The 21,732-nt window shown below is 45.6% G+C and overlaps 1 protein-coding gene across 11 annotated transcripts in view; it reads right to left on the reverse strand.

Annotated features, from left to right (window-relative positions):
- Nucleotides 1-21,732, reverse strand: part of Nuak (Nuak family kinase 1) — a 57,963-nt gene that overhangs the window by 7,851 nt on the left and 28,380 nt on the right. For 3 of the 11 annotated variants that reach the window (XM_015183296.2, XM_015183291.2, XM_033377053.1), the window contains exons 2-14: nucleotides 9,935-10,271; nucleotides 9,672-9,871; nucleotides 9,395-9,612; nucleotides 8,738-9,338; nucleotides 7,156-8,373; nucleotides 5,639-6,286; nucleotides 4,459-4,828; nucleotides 4,111-4,380; nucleotides 3,911-4,045; nucleotides 3,559-3,688; nucleotides 3,332-3,477; nucleotides 2,829-2,891; nucleotides 1,578-1,699 (exon numbers count right to left, since the gene is read on the reverse strand). In XM_015183296.2, coding sequence (XP_015038782.2) covers nucleotides 1,578-1,699; nucleotides 2,829-2,891; nucleotides 3,332-3,477; nucleotides 3,559-3,688; nucleotides 3,911-4,045; nucleotides 4,111-4,380; nucleotides 4,459-4,828; nucleotides 5,639-6,286; nucleotides 7,156-8,373; nucleotides 8,738-9,338; nucleotides 9,395-9,612; nucleotides 9,672-9,871; nucleotides 9,935-10,155 — 4,342 coding nt within the window. In that variant the 5' untranslated portion in view covers nucleotides 10,156-10,271. Of the gene's footprint in view, nucleotides 1-1,470; nucleotides 1,700-2,828; nucleotides 2,892-3,331; nucleotides 3,478-3,558; nucleotides 3,689-3,910; nucleotides 4,046-4,110; nucleotides 4,381-4,458; nucleotides 4,829-5,638; nucleotides 6,287-7,155; nucleotides 8,374-8,737; nucleotides 9,339-9,394; nucleotides 9,613-9,671; nucleotides 9,872-9,934; nucleotides 10,272-10,553; nucleotides 10,714-21,732 lie in introns of those variants that run through there. The other 8 variants (XM_015183297.2, XM_015183292.2, XM_003736327.3 and 5 more) reach the window with 8 other exon arrangements.

A 21,732-nucleotide genomic window follows, 5' to 3' on the forward strand; every position in this document is an offset into this window, starting at 1 on the left:
CATTTGCATAAGAAAAGAACTGTACAACAATTAATTTTCCAAAGGAAATATACGAGAGTATTTTCATAGAAATTCTTTTGGTTGCGAAAACATAATCTCTGTGGTCGCACACCACACAAACAAATCCAATAATAACAACGGAAAAAAAAAACAAAAAACAAAATAATTTCGTTTTGTTTTTGTTTGTTTTTTGCGGTTGCAAAAGAATGCAATGCAATCTTTATTGTCCTCTAGATGGTTCTCACTGCAAAATGTAGTAAATTTATTAGGTGTTTTGTTGTTTCATTTGCTTTAGTTTATTTGATGGTCGTTAAGATTAAGTACAATTTCCTCATCCATCCATCCATTAACAATTTCCTTCTCTTCGAATAACATTTGGGTCTGATGGTGGTTGGGGGGGGGGGACACTTGGTACAGAGGATATCGATTATATACGTATATCCTTGAGCGTGTCAATAAATTCTAACAGGTATACAGAACTTTGAATACGATTTCATTTCACATTATTGACTTGACACAAATTTGTTTCTTTTCTTTGAATAGTTTGTAGTTTGTTTGTAGCTTCATTTTCATCATCATTGCATGAGAGAGCGGTACATAATAATAATAATAATAATAATTGAAAGGCAAATCATAAAAGGTGGGCGGGGCGGATAGGGCAAATCATAAGTGGTGCGAGAACGATTAGGGGCACGTCTTGGGGGGCGGGGGGCTTTGGTTCGGTTCTTGTTGAGCAATAAATACGAGTACGGGGTATGTAATTGTGGGCTACAAAGAAACCAATCGTTCGAAAAGCATCAGCGGCATTAGGGGTTAATAACAAAAAAGACTTGTGCTCTAGGACAGACAGCAGATAGAGATATAGATAAAGATAGATTTCACTGGATAGAGCGATAGATATATAGATAGATATATAGTAGAATTATGCTATTAAAAACTGTGCGCGCACACAAAACAGAAACTAATAAAAAAAAATAATAAATATATATGTGATGTATATATTCATATCATTTCCAACAGAATTAAATTTTTGTCATTGTTTAAGTATTAATTGGCATTTTCACTTGATAATTACAGTAGACACTTAATTAATAATTATTGTGTTGTTTTTGTGTGTGTTTCATTGCTGTTGTTGTTGGTTTTTTTTTTAAACTGGTTTTGAGGGGATTTCAGGCTGCACAATATATGGTACTGTTTTACGATTTACGGTTTAGACTATATAGAGATAAGGTAATTTTCACTTGATCTGTATTCAATTTGTTTTCGTTTAGCAAACATCAAAAAACTACTAGAAATATATATGTATACGAATATGTAAATGTAGATATAGATATATTGTAGATGTAGGCATAGGTAGATTGAAATTGAAATAAACTCTTATTTATGTAGCAGAACATTTTCTATAGATTTGTCTGATGTCTGGACAGCCAGTTTCTGAATCAGAATTCATTCATCAGATTTTTCATTTCCTTTTTTTTTTGATATTTGTTTTTTTTTCTGTTTTTCGGTTTACTTTTCCTGTTGCGACTGTATCCACTACTGATCTAGGTATTTACTCTTTAATCTGTGATATTCACCTCTTGGCAACGTGGCGCCGGTGCGCGAGAACATCGATTCCATGTCGCTGCCCAGGTCCCGGGACATGCTGTGCCGCCAGGGGGCACCCAGGCCTCCGCTGTTGCTGCCACTGTTCAGGCGGCTGTTGCGGAAGAGAGAGAGAGAAAACGAATGTCAAAATGGTGCACCGAGACCCCCTTCTTCCCACCTAGAGGACGACACAGTCGAGACGAACGTACAGCCGAGGGACTTGCACATTACATGGGATGGACCAACTTACAGGCAGCATTTTTGGCCGCCCGGCCACGACGCCAGCCACCGGCGTACCCGTCCCGCCGTAATGTTCAAGGCCCCCAGCCAGCGCTCCCCGCACCTGAAAGCAGGAGCAGGTGTGACAACAGCCAAATATTATTTTGTATGGATTGCGATTTAATGGTGTACAGCAGGAGATGGCATTTGGGCGGCAGCCTACAGTGCGTTTCACAATAATAATACTAATAACTCGATCCAAAGACATCAGCAATTACACTCAGAGAAAAATGCACTGGAGTTTTAATATTTACAATTCGATTTACCACCGGGCCACGACGACGATCTCCGTCTCGTTTGCTCACAAAAATACCCTCGATGGAGTGAAATTTATTTAGATTTTACGTGGAGCAACTTTTGTGTTCTTTGCCCACATACAATAGTTTTTTAAGAGGTTTTGTTGCCACATTTTCTACAAGAAATTTTAGACCATTTTTCGTTTAAAAAATTGTAGCAAATAATGCAATTATGTCATGCTTATAAAAATTAGCCAATCTAATAGAAAATTGATGGTATATTTTCTTTTGAAAAATGCGATGGAAAAGCTCTTAAAACAGCTGTGCCACACTTAAGTCCGACACTGTATGCTTTGAACAAAAAATCGGGCGACAATTAATATATCTCATATTTAAATTAAATATTTATACCCGATACTCAAAATGAGTATTGGGGTATATTAGATTTGTTTTATATTTAAAATAGAAATATATCATATTTAAAATAAATACATTTCATATTTCAATTTTTATATTATATCTTATATTTATTTTAAAGTGTTTTATATTCATATCGAATGTTGATTCAAACTGAATATTTAACTGAAATATTTATGGGTGTGTCTTTTTCTCTGAGTGCACTCACACTCTTGCCTCCCTTTTGGGTTCTAAAACGCACTGTAGTAGCTGCCAGCATAGGGTTCTGGTTTTGGTTCTGGTGCGAGTTCTTGTTCTGGTGGTACTTACACTTGCTTCTTCTCGACCGTCTCGCTATAGCTACTCGTATAACTAACTTGGGATCTATGCACGCTTCGTGAGTGATGGGTTAAAGCATTGATTGGTGGATGTTGGATTTGTTATTGTTAGATGGGAGGCAAGTGGCAAGGCAGCATGTAAGAAATGGATAACAAAATTAGCAATGTTTGAGTGGTGTAAAAGCACTAGATCCCATCCTTTCCGTGGGTCATGGTCGTGTTGTCCGCTGGAGTACTGCCGCAGGAGTGGACTCTTAATCAAATCACTTTCGACTGTGACTACTCCAGCGGAAGGTAATGTAATGAAATTATTAACTACAGCCACGCTGGGACACGTTTGCATAAGCTGCACTGGCAGTCTGACTGGCAGACTGATTGACTGACGGACTGACGGACTGTCTGTTTGAATGTCTGGCTGGCTGGATGGGTGGCAATCAACTTTGGATGCCACTCCACTGGCGCAGCGCACCACCCACTCGCGCGGACGGCACTCACCTGGCAAAGGGTGAGACTCCCTGGCTCCAGAATGGACTGTGGCTCTGTGCCTGCCGCGAGATGTCCGTGAGCAGGCGACTAGAATGGCTGGGGAAACCGACTGTCAGGTCGCTGTTGACGTTGAGGCGATTCGTTAAGTTTCGCACCTGCAATGTTCACAAAATTATGAAGTCCAGCGCCCAGAGACGTAAAGTAATGTATATTAAAGCCTTGTCCTAGAGTCTTACCCGCTGCAGCAGTGTCGAGAACAGATTCTCCGCCGTGAGTATCTCAAAGCCATCATCGTCGTCATCATCCTCTTCGTTTGAGCTTTGCGAGTCGTTGTCCTGACTAATTTTCTTGACAGGTCTTGAGCTTCTGCGGGTGTGTTACAAAGAGAGAAGTTGGGAGATGGTAAGATGATGAAAATAACTGAATCAAAAGGCAGTCAGGGAGGGGAGTGCACAGGGGAGTGGAGAGGAGGGAAGGCTGACTGATTCAATCCGGCAATCCAGTTACGTATTCATGCCATGGGTGGGCGGATTGGGCGATTGGGCCACAACCTTTGGTTTAGACTAAGCGAAAAGGATGCTGGCAAACCTGAGTCGGTGTGGGGTGAAGCGTGCCTCCTCATCGGCCCCGGGCCCGGCTCCGGCGCCGTCACGTGTTGTCGAGGTGGTGCGCATCTTCTGGAATGGCGAACCCTCATCGAAGCCGGCCTCACTGAGCAGGGAACTGTGTGCAAAATTGAATTCATTCAAGCGCAAGTTGCACCCAAGGTTTGATGGCAAAACTTTTACCCAATGCGACGCGACGGACGGAGTCGGCTAAAGGTGGACCGACTGGAGGCGGTGGTGTGACTCGATTCGGATGGCTCGATGCTGCGCTCTCGGGGCGTGATGAAGCCACCGCCCTCGACGGCAATCGGTATGATAAATTCACGTGGACTCTTCTTGATGGGCTGGGAGGTGCCCAGTCCTGTCACGGTTGCCTGTGACATATTTGTGGCCGTGGTGGTGGTCGCATCCGATTCGGATTCGACAGTCGACTGGCGTGACAGTGAGCCGGAACTGCAGGAGGTTGTAAGACATGCAAATACTTTTATAGCATCTTTCGAATATTCATGGCAACTGTTTCATCCCGCTTACCGCGTGGTTGTGTTGGAGCTGGTGCGTCCGTAGGCGTGCTGCGTGGGTGGTCGCTGGATGGTGATGACATGCTCCTTGGGCTCCAGGCTGGTCGCTCGCGCCTGCAGCGTCGTCTTGATGGGGCTGTACGGTATGGGGCCTTCGCGCGGCGGGGCGCTGCGCAGATCGGCCACCGGATGCTGCATCTCGGTGCTGAAGCGCATGGCCGGCTGCGGTGCCTGCTCTGGTATGCGCGGCTTGATCTCCAGCTGCACCTCCGACTTGGCATTGATCTTGCGGCGCGGCAGAGTGGCCGACTTGAGGGTAATTGAGGCTGTGGAGGTCTTGACGGCCCCGGGTGTGCCCGGCTGTCCATCGGCTCCGGGCGAAGCTGCAGATTAGAGAGAATCTCGGATTAGTTGTGGGCTCCACGGGCGGATGAAAGAGTGAGTGGTGGAGTGTCGGGGGTGTGGTGCAACAGCAACGAGTAAGCAATGAAGCATAAGTGAACAGTAACAGAAATAGAAACAAACAATCAGTTGGGTTAAAGAGAGTTCATGTACTACATTGTTGAGGGTTAATTAACAGCGGCAGAGGCACAGGCAGAGGCATAGTCAGGAGGCACAGGCACAGGCACAGCGGCTACAGATACCGTCCTACAATCATTGGTTGGAAATTGAAAGATAGAACACAACGAGCACGAACAACAACAGCAGCAGCAACAACAACAACAACGACAACGAGAACAACAACGAGAACAACAACCAGAACAAACAACGTCTAAAAAAAGAGCCACAAGGTATCGGGTTTGGGTTCTGCCACAAAAAAAAAAAACGAGGTAGAGGAAAGCAGAGCCCGGACTACAGAGTCCTGAGTGAGAAGAGAGACTACCAAGCCGGGATTGTTATCACACTGATTAGACAGGGATTTCCCTGCCACAAATGGGCAGCTCCTAGCCGTGGGAAATCCATCAGCCCAACCAGTGTGGCTATACAGCAGGAAGGGAAAACAAATAAAGATTCGAGGAACGCAACGGGAATACAGAGCGGGAATAGGAACAGGAAACGGAAACGGATTGAGTGGATTGCTGGGCACACACACACACACACGCATAGCATAGGAATGGGGGTCTGGGTTCTCCATCGGTCTGGTTTGGTGGGGATGTTCGTTGGCTTTTTTGGAGACCGCCGCCAAGACTTACATTTCAGCCACATGGCCGCGGGCATGGCAGATGTACTACTGGCATTGGTATTGAGTGTGTCTTGAGCTTGATTATGAAATGGTCTCGTGCGCGAACTGACATTGTAATTGACATTGGGCATCGTGTTGCAATTGCTGTTGCTGCTGTTGTTGCCGCTGTTGCCGCCTCTGTTGACGCCGCTGCTGTTGGCTTGCTGGGCATATTGTGGCAATGGCTGCGGCGCGAACATGGCACCCGCTCCTCGCTGCTGTTCCTGCTGGTACTTTTGCTGCAGCATCCTGAACGGACTGCTGTTCGCAGGCTGGAAGATGCTCGCCGAGCTGTACGCCGCCTGGGGCTGCCATGTGGCTGGCCGCTTCGATGTTGCCGATGATTTGCCGGGCAGTCCACTACCAAAGAGGCGCTGCTGTATGGTCTGCTTGGCCGCCGCCAAGGCATTGGGTGAGATCAGCACTGGCGGCGCTGTCTGTGGGCCACATATCGGCGGCGAGGGCGTCGGATAGCCCATAAAATTGCTGCCACTTTCTCCGCGTATCGGTGCACTGTTGGGCCCACTCACGCCCACGCGACTGCCACTGCCACCGCCCAAGCCATTGCCATTGCCATTGCCGTTGCCGATGCCACAAAACGGTGCCGGCCTGCGTATCACTAAAATTAAGATGATGAGTCAATGAATATGAGGAGGCATGTATGTGGGTGGTTGGGTAGCTGGACAGACACAGGTGAGACTCCATGAGTACGATAATGAGCGGTAGAATAAATGATAATTGACTGGGTTGAAGGGGAATTTTGCTTTGGATATTCTCTTAGCTGGGATTCGCTTTGATGGAGAGACAGACAGAGAGAGAGAGAGAGTGAGTGAGTGAGAGCAGAAGATTATATTCGAAAAGCCAGATATAATCCATGCAGCACTCCGCTTGCAAAACGTTTACATACACATTGAAAATCGAAAGAAAACAAGACGATGGACTGGAGGTTGGAGTCGAGCGCACAAGTCGTGGATCGATAGGCATAATAGACTATCTGGTAATCAGTAAAAAGTTATCCTAAACCTATTCCTCTCTTTGCTAGACAAAACAAAAAAAAACATGCACACGACATGTATTTTGTTGTTGGATTATAAAGCACTTTTCGCTGGTGCGTCTGCCTGGGTTATCGAAGAATAAATATCGCAGTAAAGTGCCCATTCATTGAATTTAAGTACTAATTTCATAAAGTACAAAAAGGCAACAAGGAGCCTATCCATAAACTCCATAAAACTGACAATGAAAGGGCTAACATTTGCTTCTGACTTCAGCTCTATATATCCCTCCACTGACGGACTTCGCTTCGACTTGTGCTCGCGACTCAACACCAGATTCACACTTAATGCTAAGAAATGTTGAATGTAGTAATGCTAAGGTGGTGCTAGTAGTCAACTTTAAAGCGCTGCAGGGTTTAGCTTAACTAAAGTACGACTGTCATTATCGAGAGTAGAATCTCTGGCAGGAGGCACATGCAGAGTCTTGGCCACTCACCCGGCTGGATGGCGTTTCCGATGATGGCGCGCGCGTTCTTCAACTTACGCTCGCGCTCCTCCCTGGTGGGCGTGGGCTCGCTGACGCCGATCGTCTCCGTTTGGGCGCACAGCTGGTCGACCTCCTTGTTGGACTCGTTCTGGGCCTGCAGCAGCAGGGCTATCGAGTTCTCCATCGAACGTCGGGCCTCGTCCAGCGAGATCGAGGACACCGAGTTCTTCGAGTCGCTGGCCTCCAGGGACTGCGACTGGGCATGCACCACGGGCGAGGCTGGCGGTGTGACCAGGGGCTGGGACTCGGCCTCCTGGGCAGCAGCCGCCGCAGCGGCCACCTGCTCCTGGGCGCGTAGCTCGCCGGGCGTGGGTCCTGCCGTGGCTGGAGGATTGGTGGCCTTGCGTTCGAACTCCTTCTTGAAGCTGCCCACACTGACGCCGGGTATGCTGAGCTTCTTGGGCTTCTCGGGCGCCGCCTGGCCTCCTGGTCCTGTCGTGATGGGTGGCGGTGGCTGGAACTTCTCGGCCGTCTCCAGGATGCGCGACTGGCGGCGCTCGGCATTGAACTTGTTCAGCGTCGACTCATCCTGCAGGCTGCACTTGCGAACGAATGGAGGCGCAGTCGCTGCTGTGGGCGCCACCTTGCCGCTTGCCGTGTTGGCACTCTCGTTAATGGCGTTGACCAGGTCGGCGGTCTTGTGCTTGTTCACAAACTTCTTGATCACCTTGGTGGCATCCTTCTCCTCGGGCGTCTCGGCCACGGCGTCCAGTTTGCCGCGCGTCGGCTGCCGGGCCACAGGCACTGGTGCCGCTGCGGTGGCAGTCGGTGCTGGCGTGGGTGCGGGCGTCGGTGTGGGTGTGGGCGTGCCAGAGGCATCTCCCCCCATCAGCTGCTCGCACAGGTCGCCCACCATCTGCATGTCCTTCTGCGAAAAGCTCGGCTCCATTGGCTTCCCCTCGGGCACAGTCTCCGCCTCCATAAGGGTCGGTGGTGCGGGTGCTGGTCGCATGGGCTCAGTCGGTGGCGGTGCAAGTGGTTGTGGCGGTGCTGCTCCTGCGCTGATCACAAACGAATTGTTGGCCGGCTTCTCCTTCTTCTTGGCCGTGGTTCCTGCCGCATTCTCGGTGGAGACGGTGGGCTGCAGCTTCCGTTTGGTCTGCACGGGGCTCTGGGCGGGCGTGATTGTCCTTGTGGGCGATGGCATCAGGGCGGCCTCTCCGCCGGCTGGGAAAACAGAGACAGACAGACAGAGAGAGAGAGAGAGAGAGGAAGAGAGAGAGAGAGAAGGGTGGTGTGGTTTAATGAGTTTTGTGGTTAAATGACTTTAGTTTCAAGTGGTTTTTCGGGAGACGAGAGTGATGGGTCGTGTATGGTTTGTGGGAGTGGAGGTGTGGCAGGTGGGGCACGGGGAACGGGGCACCAGTTAGTGTGTGGTTGGGGGTGGTTGTGTGTGTGGCAAGTTAGTCTCCATTTATATATACACAAGAAGAAGAATCTCAGCGTGGGTTTTCTCTTCGGGGGTTCTCTGACGGGGGAGCATTCAAGCGGAGCATCTGCGACTGACAGGCGATTGATGACGTCAACTCACCAGCAACCATGTCCAGGATGCGACGCTCTGCCTCCGTGTTGGGCGGTCCCATGTCGCGTATGGAGCCCACCGAATGGGAGCGGGGCACACGCTCGTTGGCCGCCGCCTTGGCCGCTGCGGCCGCCCCCTCGGCGGATGGCACCACCAGTTGGTCCGCCGTGATGGCCGCCGGCGTCAGGGAGAGCAGCACATCCAGACGCACGGGCGTCTGATTGGCCAGATCCTCGGCCAGGTCCAGGCACGAGACATTGTCGTTCTCGTTGACCCACCAATGGGCGCAGATCTGCTCGATGGTGGCCCGTTTCCGGGGGCACACCGTCAGCATGTCCCGGATGAGGGTGGAGGCGCGCGACGGCTTCCGCGGCTCATAGTAGTCGCCCTGGCTGATCTGCTTGACGAGTCTTTTGAAGTTGGAGCCATCGAAGGGCATGGAGCCATAGACTAGAGTGTAGAGCAGCACTCCCAGCGACCAGCAGTCCACCTCCGGTCCCTGGTAGGGTGTGCCCTCGACGATTTCGGGCGATGCGTACAGCGGGGAGCCGCAGAAGGTGCCCAACAGTCGGCCAGCATCGAACACATTCGACAGCCCAAAGTCGGCAATCTGCAAAGGAATCGTCGAGTGGTTTACATGTCATTCATGGCCTTTGTCTTTCTCACCTTGGCATTGCCCTTCTCGTCCAGCAGGATGTTCTCCAGCTTCAGATCCCGATGACAGATCTTGTGCTTGTGACAGTAGTAGACGGCGGTGGCCACCTGCCGGAAGATGCGTCGCGCCTCCTCCTCGTTGAGGACCTTCCTCTCGGACAGGTAGTCGTAGAGCTCGCCGCCAGCGGCAAACTCCATGACCAGCACCATTTTCTCTCGATTCTCAAATACTAAACAAGGACATAGGATATCAGAGGGTAGGCTTTGGTGCTTTATAGTTGGGTAATACCTTCATAGATGTGTATAATGTTGGGATGATGCACCGAACTCATGATCTGGACCTCACGCCTGATGCGCACCAGATCGGCCTCTGCCTCGATTTTGCATTTCTTGATGGTTTTGATGGCCACCTCCTGGCCGGTTTCCTTATTAATACCTAACTGCACCTTGCCATAGGTGCCCTGACCTAGTTTCTTAATAATATCAAATCTGTAAGGGAATCAATGGATCATTAATACCAATTCTAGTCGTGGAGGAGTGGAGAGAACTCACCTTTGTCGCAGCTTCTTGCGGTGATTGTTCATGCGGACATTGCCCGTGTTGCCAATGCCGCTCATGATATTGTCTATTTGATCCTGTGGTATTCCCGAGGGATGTGCCAGACTATTGCCCCCCACATCCATTTCGGCGGCAGTCGCAGCCGCTGCCGCAACAGATCCGGTTGCCGCTCCATTGGACGCCGCCGATTTCGTTTCGGGTTTGCTTATCACCATGACTGTTGTGTGTGTGTGTGTGTGTGGCAGAAACTGGAGCTGGAACTGCAACTGGGGGCTAGGACTGGGGCTGGGTCTTCTGTCGAGGCTGCTCCACTAACAGCCGATGCAAATTACTGAAAGAGAGAGAGAGAGAGAGAGAGGGCAGGGTATCCCGTTAGCACAAATGTCAACTCGTGGGACTCCGGGGGCACACGGCGGGGTCTACACAGTCACACGGCACTCATCCATCAAACGTTCAATCAAATGGCCAATCAATTAATTATCCACGAAGCGCGACGCACACACACGATGGGGGGAATGCAGCTATTTCTCTTGCTGCCACTCCGGCTATCCGGCTATCTGGCTATCCGGTTCTCCGGCTCTCGGGCTCTCTGGTTGTGTGGTTGCGCTTTTACCCTCGGTGCCGCCAAAAAAGAAGAGGAGGAGCTGCCGAAAAATCTGCACTCGACCTAGATTTTAATTATGCCCAAGCAAGGCGATCCGTATCCGGGGCTGTTTGAACGGTTTTTGTGACGGAGAGTCGTGGGAAAACATGAGTATGGACGGATGGCCTGCTATTTGCCAGATAGTTTGATTTTATTTCTATTTTCTTACATATTTTTCTTGGGGGAGTAAATACAGGAAACAGGCAATACTCGTTTACGGGGACATAGTCGTTCGAATCGAGGCACACGTGTGTCTCTCCTGTCTTTACTGCTAAGCTACTCCGTGAGAGAAAGAAATAGATAGAGGGAGGGAATGTTACTCCGTGAGAAAGAGATAGAAAGAGAGAGAGAACTGTGAGGCAGGGGAGTCAGTCACAAGAAATGGTTTTCTATACACTTGAAAACCACTCCGAGAGAAATAGAGAGAGAGAATGGTACGCCACTCCGTAAGAGAGAGATAGAGAGGCAGAATGCTAAGTTATTCCGTGTGTGAGAGAGAGAGAAAGAGAGAGAGAGAGAGAAGGCGTGAGGCCGGGGAGCCAGTCGCCCGGAAATTGGTTTCTTTACACCTGTAATTCCGTCCTTTACTGCTAAGCTACTCCGGGACAGAGTTAGAGAGGGAGAATGCTAAGCTACTACTACTACTAAGCTATAGAGAAAGAAGGCTTAGCTACTCTGCGAGAGAGATAAGAAGAGCGGGGAGTCAGTCACGGTAAATTGTTAACTTCCCAACGCTCCCTTTACTGCTAAGCTACTCCGTGAGATAAGTAGATCTTTCGATAGAATGAGAGAGAGAAAGTAAAATATATACTTCTGGCTGTTACAAAAACTAAATACCCCCATTGTAAAACCCTGCTCTTGCCTACAGCTTTTGTCCAAGACTGTCTCCGCCTGTATCCACCCCAACTATGTATGTGAAGGTTAAAGGTTCTACATAATCTCGTACCCGTACTCGTACTCGTAGGCTAAAATGTTGCAGTAATTGCGTTGTTTGCTTGGGGGCCCATTAGAAATGTTTCAGTTATGCAAATATTGTATTCCGAATATAATCGAACAGATCTTTCAGGGTTCCACACTCTTGATGAGATGCCAAAAGCTGTCAGCGGCGACAGAAGTGTCCCCCCTTCGGAGGACAGCAAGCTATTCGAAATATTCATTGGGTGATATTTATCAACGATTTTTGACAGTTTTCTGGGAGCGAACGAACACTAACTATTCGCTGGTTTATTCCGAACCGAGGATTATATATGTATTTGTGTGGAGGGGGGGGACGTTTATGCACGGCCGGCTCCACGCTCCCCCGGTTGAAGGGTCCCCCGAGTGTCTGGGGCTTAAAGTGGTCACTTGTGCAGCGCTCCCTCCCATCCATCCATCCTTCCTTTCGCCTTTCCATTGTATTGTCTGAATCCAGAATGCGACACTATTAGAGGACTAATCTATCAGACTTGTGGATGAGCAGAGCATCCGCATCCGCATCCCTAGCACTCCCCAGAGCCATGGCTTAAGCGCGTTTTGTCTCTGACAGTTATGACCTAGAAGCCAGGAATAGGAATAGGAATAGGGAATAGGGAATAGAGGAAGGACTCTAAAAGGCATGAAGACCCCAACAGATACAGATACAGATACAGATGCAGACACACAACACAAGAGATAGTTGAAAGCCACTCGAGGCGAGAGTCAGAGTCTCCCTCACGTTGCCTCAGCCACTGGCACTGGCACTGGCACTGTTCCAATTATAAATGTGCACTTGATGGATAGTAAATTAAAGTGTAACCACAACAGAACCGAACCGAACCGCCGCTCCCCTGTGCTGCCACACGAAGAGGAACCTGGCGAGAGCCATGTGCAGTGCCGCCACCACAACAATAACAATGCTGGGACTGCAATTGTATCTTTAAGATACGATTACACAAACGAATGCAGCACGCGTGCTGCTTCCACCGCTGTCGCACACACATAAATAAGTGAATCTTTACACGCAATTATTCCCCCTCTTTGCTTGATATATAGATACAAAGATAGATGCCCCCTCTTTGCTTGATATACAGATACAAAGATAGATAGACCCGTATCTCTCGGGACTGGGGGATAGCCAAATCCACATCCAAAATCAAAATCAGGGCAACGAACAGTCTTTAAAGTGCGCTGAACCCGACGACCGGCACTGCCGATGCCCGTTCAATTCGCATCTGCAAGATACAATAACATTGTGCGGCGTCCAGCCTTGCTTTCCTGCTTCCCTTTCTCTTCTCTATCTTTTTTTTTTTTGGCACTCAGACAGCACATGTCATTGAGCAGCAGCTAGGGAAACAACTAGCTGTATGTGGCACGAGGCACGAGGCACGGCAGCAGATAAACACCAGAAGCAGAAGCAGCAGCTGCCCCTTGCCCATCGTCTTGTGCCACTCGAGTCTCGAGCAAAAGTTGTTGAAATATCTGCGCTTGCTTTTCCGTCAGTTTGGAATTTTCTTGCATCGTTGTCGTTTACGTAAAGGGAAAATATTTTCTTACCTATACCCTACACGGGGCGGGGAGAGGAGGGTATCAACGTTTTGAAGGCCTGTTGGCAATGGAAAGAGCCAAAGGCCAGCTACTCAGCCACTCTGTGAGAGAGGGAGAGCAAGAAAGCTTCTAGCTCTAAATTTTCTTCAAATTTTGTATCTATTTAAAGTCTCCCGATTTGTAAGGGTATCTCATCGCTCGGTCTGGCTCGTTTTTATATTTTTTTTTTAGCTCATTTTTTTCCCTAAGTTGGGATAAGGAATAGCAACAATAAATTCCAGCTAGATAGGCAATGTAAATATGCAAATGAAAATGTTTTTCTGGGTCAAGTCGAGCGCGACATTTTGGCCAAGAAATATTTCTGACAAGATCTCTCCTCTGTCTCTCTGTCTTTCTCTGGAATACGTATGATTTTTATACCCGATACTCAAAATGAGTATTGGGGTATATTAGATTTGTGGTAAAAGTGGATGTGTGTAACGTCCAGAAGGAATCGTTTCCGACCCTATAAAGTATATATATTCTTGATCAGCATCAATAGCCGAGTCGATTGAGCCCTGTCTGTCTGTCCGTCCGTCCGTCTGTCCGTCTGTCCGTCCCCTTCAGCGCCTAATGCTCAAAGACTATAAGAGCTAGAGCAACGATGTTTTGGATCCAGACTTCTGTGATATGTCACTGCTACAAAAATATTTCAAAACTTTGCCACGCCCACTTCCGCCCCCACAAAGGGCGAAAATCTGTGGCATCCACAATTTTAAAGATACGAGAAAACTAAAAACGCAGAATCGTAGAGAATGACCATATCTTTTAGACTGCAGAATCTGAAATCGATCGTATTATTATTATAGCCAGCATCAAGAATACAATTTCATTTTTTCTCGCCCTGTCTCTCTCTAACACACACGTAGCATAGGCAGCTATGCTTAGAGTAAAACATTAGCGCCTAGATCTCAGAGACTATAAAAGCTAGAGCAGCCAAATTTGGCATCCACACTCCTAATATATCGGACCGAGACGAGTTTGTTTCAAAATTTCGCCTCACCCCCTTCCGCCCCCGCAAAGGATGCAAATCTGGGGATATTCACAAATCTCAGAGACTATTAAAGCTAGAGTAACCAAATTTAGTATCCGCACTCCTGTTAGATGTCACTATAAAACGTATATCTCAAAATTTCGCCCCACCCCCTTCCGCCCCCACAAAGGACGAAAATCTGTTGCATCCACAATATTGCAGATTTGAGAAAACTAAGAACGCAGAATCATAGATAATGACCATATATATCAGATTGCTGAATCTGGATCAGATCAGATAATTTTTGTAGCCAAAAGGAACAAATCAATTTGCATTGGCTACGCAGCGCCCGACGTCACGCTCAGACTGATTTTCTGTCTCTCTCGCACGCTCTCTTTGTCGTGTCGTTTAATATTAGCGGCGTCTGCCGGAGGAGAGCCATACTGACTTAGTATCGGGTATAACCGTAGAGTTGCGGTGTCCGCAGCAACTCACAACGTTCCACCTCGTTGGTACATATATTTTATATACGATTAAATTTGTGTCCAGCCCATGGCCCAGTGAACAGCAGACATCAATCGAGGCGAGAAATGTGCCATATAATCGAGAATAATGGCATGAATTAATCAATGGCCATAAAACTGACGGATGAATCTGCTGTTCATCGAAAATGGAATCAATTCAATGCCATAATTGAATTTCAGCTTGAATCGTGCCCCACAGCTGACGATAGAGAAGCCGGTTGGAGGACTGTCACTTGATTGTGTGTGTTTTTGTTTGTGGCGACTCCCATGGAGGTCGAATGTGGACAGAAAGGGCAGGAATTCCCATGCAAAATGTTAAATTATTTGTATTTTAAGGGAATACCGCATACAAAATTGATATTCAAATGCGAGTAATCCAATTTGAATGTAATTGTTTGCGAAATTCAATGATTTTCCCCTTTGTTGATGTATTAATATTTTCTGTTTGGTCTTCAATTAAATACATTTAATGACAGTTGCGAAAAGCCTCAGGAAAGGGTCTCAGCATTGAGCATGATTAATGAATACTTTCCATAGAAATTAATGATTATATTATCTTTCGTTTCATGGTATAATTAAACTTGAATTGTTCTAATTAACGCCTGAGAAATTTGTCTTCCAGTATTGAGGAAACTGCCAGCCCTCTTCATAAATTTCTATGTGGAGCCTACGGCAGGATATCAACATCCTTACTTGTCAGAGTCCAAGAACTTTGGACGTGTTTCTAGGCAGCTGCCACATTGATTGGCGGATGCTCCAGGGGGGGAAGGCACCTTCGGAGCCCCTGTTGGGTCGCTGATTGTTGGCTTGGCTTTAATTTTAATCCCCATCTTCCACTCGAATGACTTTGGTTCGCTGTACAAATTTAACATAAGCGAATGGTTGCTTGGTTACATTCGTCCTATGAAGTGTTCCCATAAGCGAAAGGACTTTAAGACTAACAGAGATCTTTTTCGGTAGCGTTTCGGAATGTTCTGGGTGGGATTTTCGGGTTGTAACAACCCAGTGAAACCAAATACTAAATCGAATGCCTTTACAAAGGGAAATATATAACAAGGGGGCTCCCCATGCTATTTATTTACCCCATAAATCATGTATTCTACAAGCAAACCTCCTAGCAGGCAAAATACCTTGAAATATCATCAAATCATACCGAAATATATACATCATTCTATTTAGTCTCTTGACCACTTCATATATCACAGCAATTACAATAATTTATTATATTAGAATAAATATAAATTCAGTGTCAAAACAATTTCTATCTGTTCAAATTGAATAATTCAAGCAAAGCCGAAAATATAATGCATAAGAGAAGGAATTTCAGCCGTCTACTTGTCGAATAAATAATAAACAAAAATATACATAAATATATATAAGCATATATGTATGTATGTATCTGTGTATTTGGCTGTCTCCTGTGGCAATTAAAGCCAAACGACGAGCAATTTCAAGTGTCAATAAGTCAGAGAAGTCATCTTTGGCGCCCATCTGCGTTCAATGTACGGGAAACACAATCCCAGACTCCCATCCAGAGACAAAGACAGACCAAAAGCCAACCCAAATCAACATCAGCATTAATTGCGTTAAAAAAAAAAGAAATCAGACAATTTATTGTTTTCTTTCGCCTCTTTCTATGAAAATATTTATGCAATTTATCAAAATACGAGACCAAAAACGGAAAGGAGGCGCTGTGTCCTAGAGCTGTACAAGTTCAAAGTTCAAAAGGTTTCGCAAGCCAAAACGGAAGGCAAGCGGAAAAAATAAATAGAAACGATCAAACAACAAATAATTAAAATGCTGCCAAAGAAAAAGAAAAAGTGAAACGCACAGACCAGCATTTCTTTTCTTTTTTCCCTAATTCCGGGGTACTCTTTTCGTGTTGTGTTTGCAAACGGCAGAAAAGGAAGTGTTTCCGATCCATTAAAACGGTTTGAGTGGTTCCAGCTGATAACGATTTTTATGACTAGAATATAGTTTATTGATCCCCAAGAATTTTGACTATATTTAAAGCTCTGAAACGTCCCATATTTGTTGCGAAATCTGAAGAAGATTAATTTTGTTTGTTCCCTCAAAAGGGAAGCCACTCCGTTTACCTTTCTGACTTTAAGCGTCCCGAATATGTCATAATAGTATTATCTTTTTCCATTCCTATCCCTGGAAATATCTCTTAAAATATTTGCTTGTTATATTTACCAAAATCTTCAATCGTCAAATTTTGTGAATACTTTTTGCTTTGCTCCTCTCCTACACTGACTTTTGTTTAAATATTATTAGTCCATATTTGGTCAATAAATATTAGAAAATTCAATGAATATTTCACTCTAAATAAACACTTAATAGGTAGTACTACCAAAGAGATTTTAGCACTAAGAACCTGCATTTCTAGTGTGGCTCATGATGAAAGTGTACAAGTTGGTCCGCTCCCGCAAGGCGGTCTCTTTTCGGATCTTATTTTATTCTTTTGTGTCTCTCTAGCATCAAACATGGCGTCAGAGAGCTCTCTCTAAGTAGTGCGGAGTGTAAAATAAGACCCGAAAGGGAGTAGCTTTTCAGGTAGCTTTTCGCTCTACGAATTCCATGCCTGTCTAGAGAGAGCCATAACCATCGCGGCTCTCTTCGGCCTCTCGCTTTTCTGCTAGCAAGAGTTCACGCTCTCTTTTGTGCTTCCTCGTTACACATCCTATTTATTTTAAATAATTATTATTTCAAGTATTTTTTAATTATACATAGTTATTTATATTTACAGGGTATCTTATAGTCGGAGTACGACACAAAGAGATTTAGCATTATAGCATTCTGTTTTTGTGTGTGTTTCGTTTTGTTAATGCGCCTGTGGCTAAGCACAAAAAAGCAAGTACGTCCAAAAAAGAAAAAACGAGGGGGAACGTTGTGAGTTGCTGCGGACACCGCAACTCTACGGTTATACCCGATACTAAGTCAGTATGGCTCTCCTCCGGCAGACGCCGCTAATATTAAACGACACGACAAAGAGTGCGTGCGAGAGAGACAGAAAATCAGTCTGAGCGTGACGTAACGCGCTGCGTAGCCACTGCAAATTGATTTGTTTCCTTTCGCTATAAAAATGATCTGATCTGATCCAGATTCAGCAATCTGATAGATATGGTCGCTATCTATGATTCTGCGTTTTTAGTTTTCTCGAATCTGCAATATTGTGGATGCAACAGATTTTCGTCCTTTGTGGGGGCGGAAGGGGGTGTGGCGAAATTTTGAGATATACGTTTTATAGTGAGATCTAACAGAAGTGCGGATACCAAATTTGGTTACTCTAGCTTTAATAGTCTCTGAGATTTGTGAATATCCCCAGATTTGCATCCTTTGCGGGGGCGGAAGGGGGTGTGGCGAAATTTTGAAACAAACTCGTCTCGGTCCGATATATTAGGAGTGTGGATACCAAATTTGGTTGCTCTAGCTTTTATAGTCTCTGAGATCTAGGCGCTAATGTTTTACTCTAAGCAAAGCCGCCTATGCTACCTGTGTGTTAGAGAGAGACAGGGCGAGAAAAAATGAAATTGTTTTCTTGATGCTGGCTATAATAGTAATACGATCTAATTCAGATTCTGCAGTCTAAAAGATATGGTCATTCTCTACGATTCTGCGTTTTTGGTTTTCTTGTATCTTTAAAATTGTGGATGCCACAGATTTTCGCCCTTTGTGGGGGCGGAGGTGGGCGGGGCAAAGTTTTGAAATATTTTTGTAGCAGTGACATATCACAGAAGTCTGGATCCAAAACATCGTTGCTCTAGCTCTTATAGTCTTTGAGCATTAGGCGCTGAAGGGGACGGACAGACGGACAGACGGACAGACGGACGGACGGACAGACGGACAGACGGACAGACAGACATGGCTCAATCGACTCGGCTATTGATGCTGATCAAGAATATATATACTTTATGGGGTCGGAAACGATTCCTTCTGGACGTTACACACATCCACTTTTACCACAAATCTAATATACCCCAATACTCATTTTGAGTATCGGGTATAAAAACAGGAAAATATTAAATAAAATAAGCAAGCCGGCGAAAGGAACAAGACATGTCAAGCATTTCCTTGGCTTGCACAAAAGTTGGGGCACCACCGCACACACACACACACACACACACACACACACACACACAGAGAGAGGGAGAGAGAAAGGAACCGCCGTGCAATGAACGGCCGCCTTCGCTGTCGCTGTCGCTGCCTCGGCATATGCTGGAAAAAGTTTTTCTAGCGTTGAATTTTCCCACCGACAACAAAACAGAACAACAACGTCCGTGTGCGTGCCTCTATGTGTGTGTGTGTGTGTGTGTGTGTGTGTTGGGGGAAACGCGAATTTAACGCCTCGCCCTTTATGCCGGTGGAAAAACAGCCACGGGCCAAAAGTTTTCATTGCGCACACGGGGGAAATGGCTATCAAAGGCTTCGGATCAGACGAAAAGCATCTGCGGCAATCATATTATGAGTTTAGCGCCGAAACTATCTCGCGGATAAAACACAACACGTCTGCAAATTAGAAACGCATACGTTTTAAAGTTTTCAAATGGCAAAAGAGATACATTTTCCCTACAAGGAGGGGTCAGGGGTCTATTAGTGGGGGAATTGCATATTAGATAAACGCGACAAGAGGGTTTTAATATATCTACAGATACACCAAAAACATGCCTATGCGAGTTTGGGAATAGTCTGAGGAAATGAAGAAAAACGTTCGTATGATATGTTGTGGAAAAGATACCAAAGGACAAAGCACAAAGGACATGAATGGATTTTATTATTGCAGAAATCATCACTAAATAGAGTTGTATTTATTTTCAGTTTCTACTCGCTCTTTGTGAGAAAGAGAACGTAGAGTAGAGTAGAGCAAGTTAAGTAGTTTCAGAACTCTATTAGTTAGGGGTTTGTCTTTAAGTCATACATATATAAACAATCACACCTTAAGAAGAGAATAGATCTATCCACAAACCCAGAGACATGAAAATGGTTCAAAAATCATCATGAATTATCACTAAATATACCCAAATATATACCCCACCCTATATACCTAAACCGTGCTATGCTTAAGTGTTGACTGGTTTACAAGCATTTCCTTTTTAAAGGAATTAAATTATTATTTTTTAAAAATTTTTAAACGAAAGATGGTCTTCAATTTGTCGTACAAAAGTTTCATTTCCTCTTTGTCTTCAATAATTCAACTCTATCTTTTATCGTGTTCTCTTTCTAGACTAGTTCTAGACTTCTTCCTAAAAATACTCGCGTAAGAAAGTACTCGATTTCCCACTTTTCTTACCATAACTTTCAAAAGGTCTTTCATTTCTTGCGGGGGGTTTGTATTTAACCGACTAGAAGTAAGCTTGGGGCAAATATGAGGCCTCAAAGTTCTCCGATTTGCTACACAATTTCAGTTTAATTGCGGAATAATACATCATAATATGAGGCGTCTAGTGCGTGGGATTAAACAGCTGCCAATCAGTAAAGCGTATTAATTTTAAATTAAAACTTAATGCAACGCAAAACGATGCAAGTAGCGGCTGTCCATGCAACTTGTGTGCAATAAATAATATAATAATTTTATCATTACGGATAACTTGATTATTTGGTTTAAAGAATCGGCAATAAGCTGCAACAAGCTAATTTATCCCAAGGATACGCATTTCCTGATTGCAACAGTGGCAACTGAAATTCGAGCTCTAAACCATTTTAAGGCTTCCCACCTTTCACCTTTGGCTTCACTTTCTTGTACATTCGCTGTACTTATTTCTTGTAATTACAAGTATTTTAGTACTTGAGGATTGTTCCTCAAAAAGGTACAGTATCTGCCTGTCCATCTTGGTTAACGCCTAGATTTCAGAGGCTCTAAGAGGTACTGAAACAAATGTATCTCAAATTGGGTAACGTTTCCCATTGATAGCTGGAATATTTTGTATTCGATGGAAACAGAATAGAGGTAATCATAAGATTACCTTTATCGTGTATCGTGTATTACAGTGTCGCGGCCCGTGTGCCGCCACTTTCAACGCCAGAACTGGCTCTCATTTGTTTCCTTTCATAGGCCATGTCTTAAAGGCTTTAACCCAAATATTAAGCTCCTTTTTTGCTGCTGCGTACTACACTCCTCCTTGTTATTCCTTCTGCCATTGTCATGGAAAATTTCGGTGTTCTTTTTGCCAAAATGCAACCACAATTCCCAGGCATACTCTCGTCTCTTTGGTGCGTTCTGGCTCTGGTTATGGTCTATCATCGGCAAATTGTGTAAATTTGGATATTTCTGTTTGCTCTGGCACCGGTTTTCCTTGGGTTCCTTGCTGGCCGGCTATAGAGCTTTCGCCATTGCCGTCGTCGCCTTTTGTTTGACACTTGAGTGTTGTGACATTGTTGCCATTGCCACCGGCGGCTTCTTGTTGACTGACTGCTGTGTCTGTCTGTCTGTCTGTCTGGCAGTCCCCTTCACGGATATTGCATACGGACGGACTGCTGTGATATAAATGCCTTGCCTAATTGCCATTTGCCGTACAATGTTTTGTGCACTCAACGAACGAGACGAAGAGGGGCAGAGGCAGGGGCAGGGGCAGGGGCATGGGCAGGGGCAGAGACAGGGGCAGAGGCAAGTTTACTTACAGGCCACTCTTAATTATGAGCCAAGTCAAGTCGAATACATGTGCCCTGATGGATTATTAAAGGGGGGGCGGGGGCGTGGCATCCGATGGGACACAAATTGAAAGTTCCTTTGACAGCAGAGCAGAGCAGAGCAGGACAACCCGAACGCACTTTAAACTGATGATTTAAATGACCTTTTTAGCACATTGTAAAAGATGAATAAATGCCCATGTTTTTACATGTTTATAAAATGAAATTAGCAGTTGGATTATTTCTGAATTTAAAGCCAATTAAGGCAGATATTTGCTGGAGGGTAGGGATAGGAGATGCCTCCATGATTGTATCTGACAGGCAATGAAAAGGTATTTTGCAATTTTCCAAATTTCCCAGAGATGCGGAAATTTCTAAGAGAGAGAGGGAGAGAGAGAGAGAGACGAACATTCCTGCCTCGTAGTCGTATTTAAAAATCTCGCATCTCCGCGTAAATGAGAAAAAAACAAAATTAAAAGAAATT

Source organism: Drosophila pseudoobscura, chromosome 2 (assembly GCF_009870125.1).
Source record: "Drosophila pseudoobscura strain MV-25-SWS-2005 chromosome 2, UCI_Dpse_MV25, whole genome shotgun sequence".
Lineage (NCBI taxonomy): Eukaryota > Metazoa > Arthropoda > Insecta > Diptera > Drosophilidae > Drosophila > Drosophila pseudoobscura.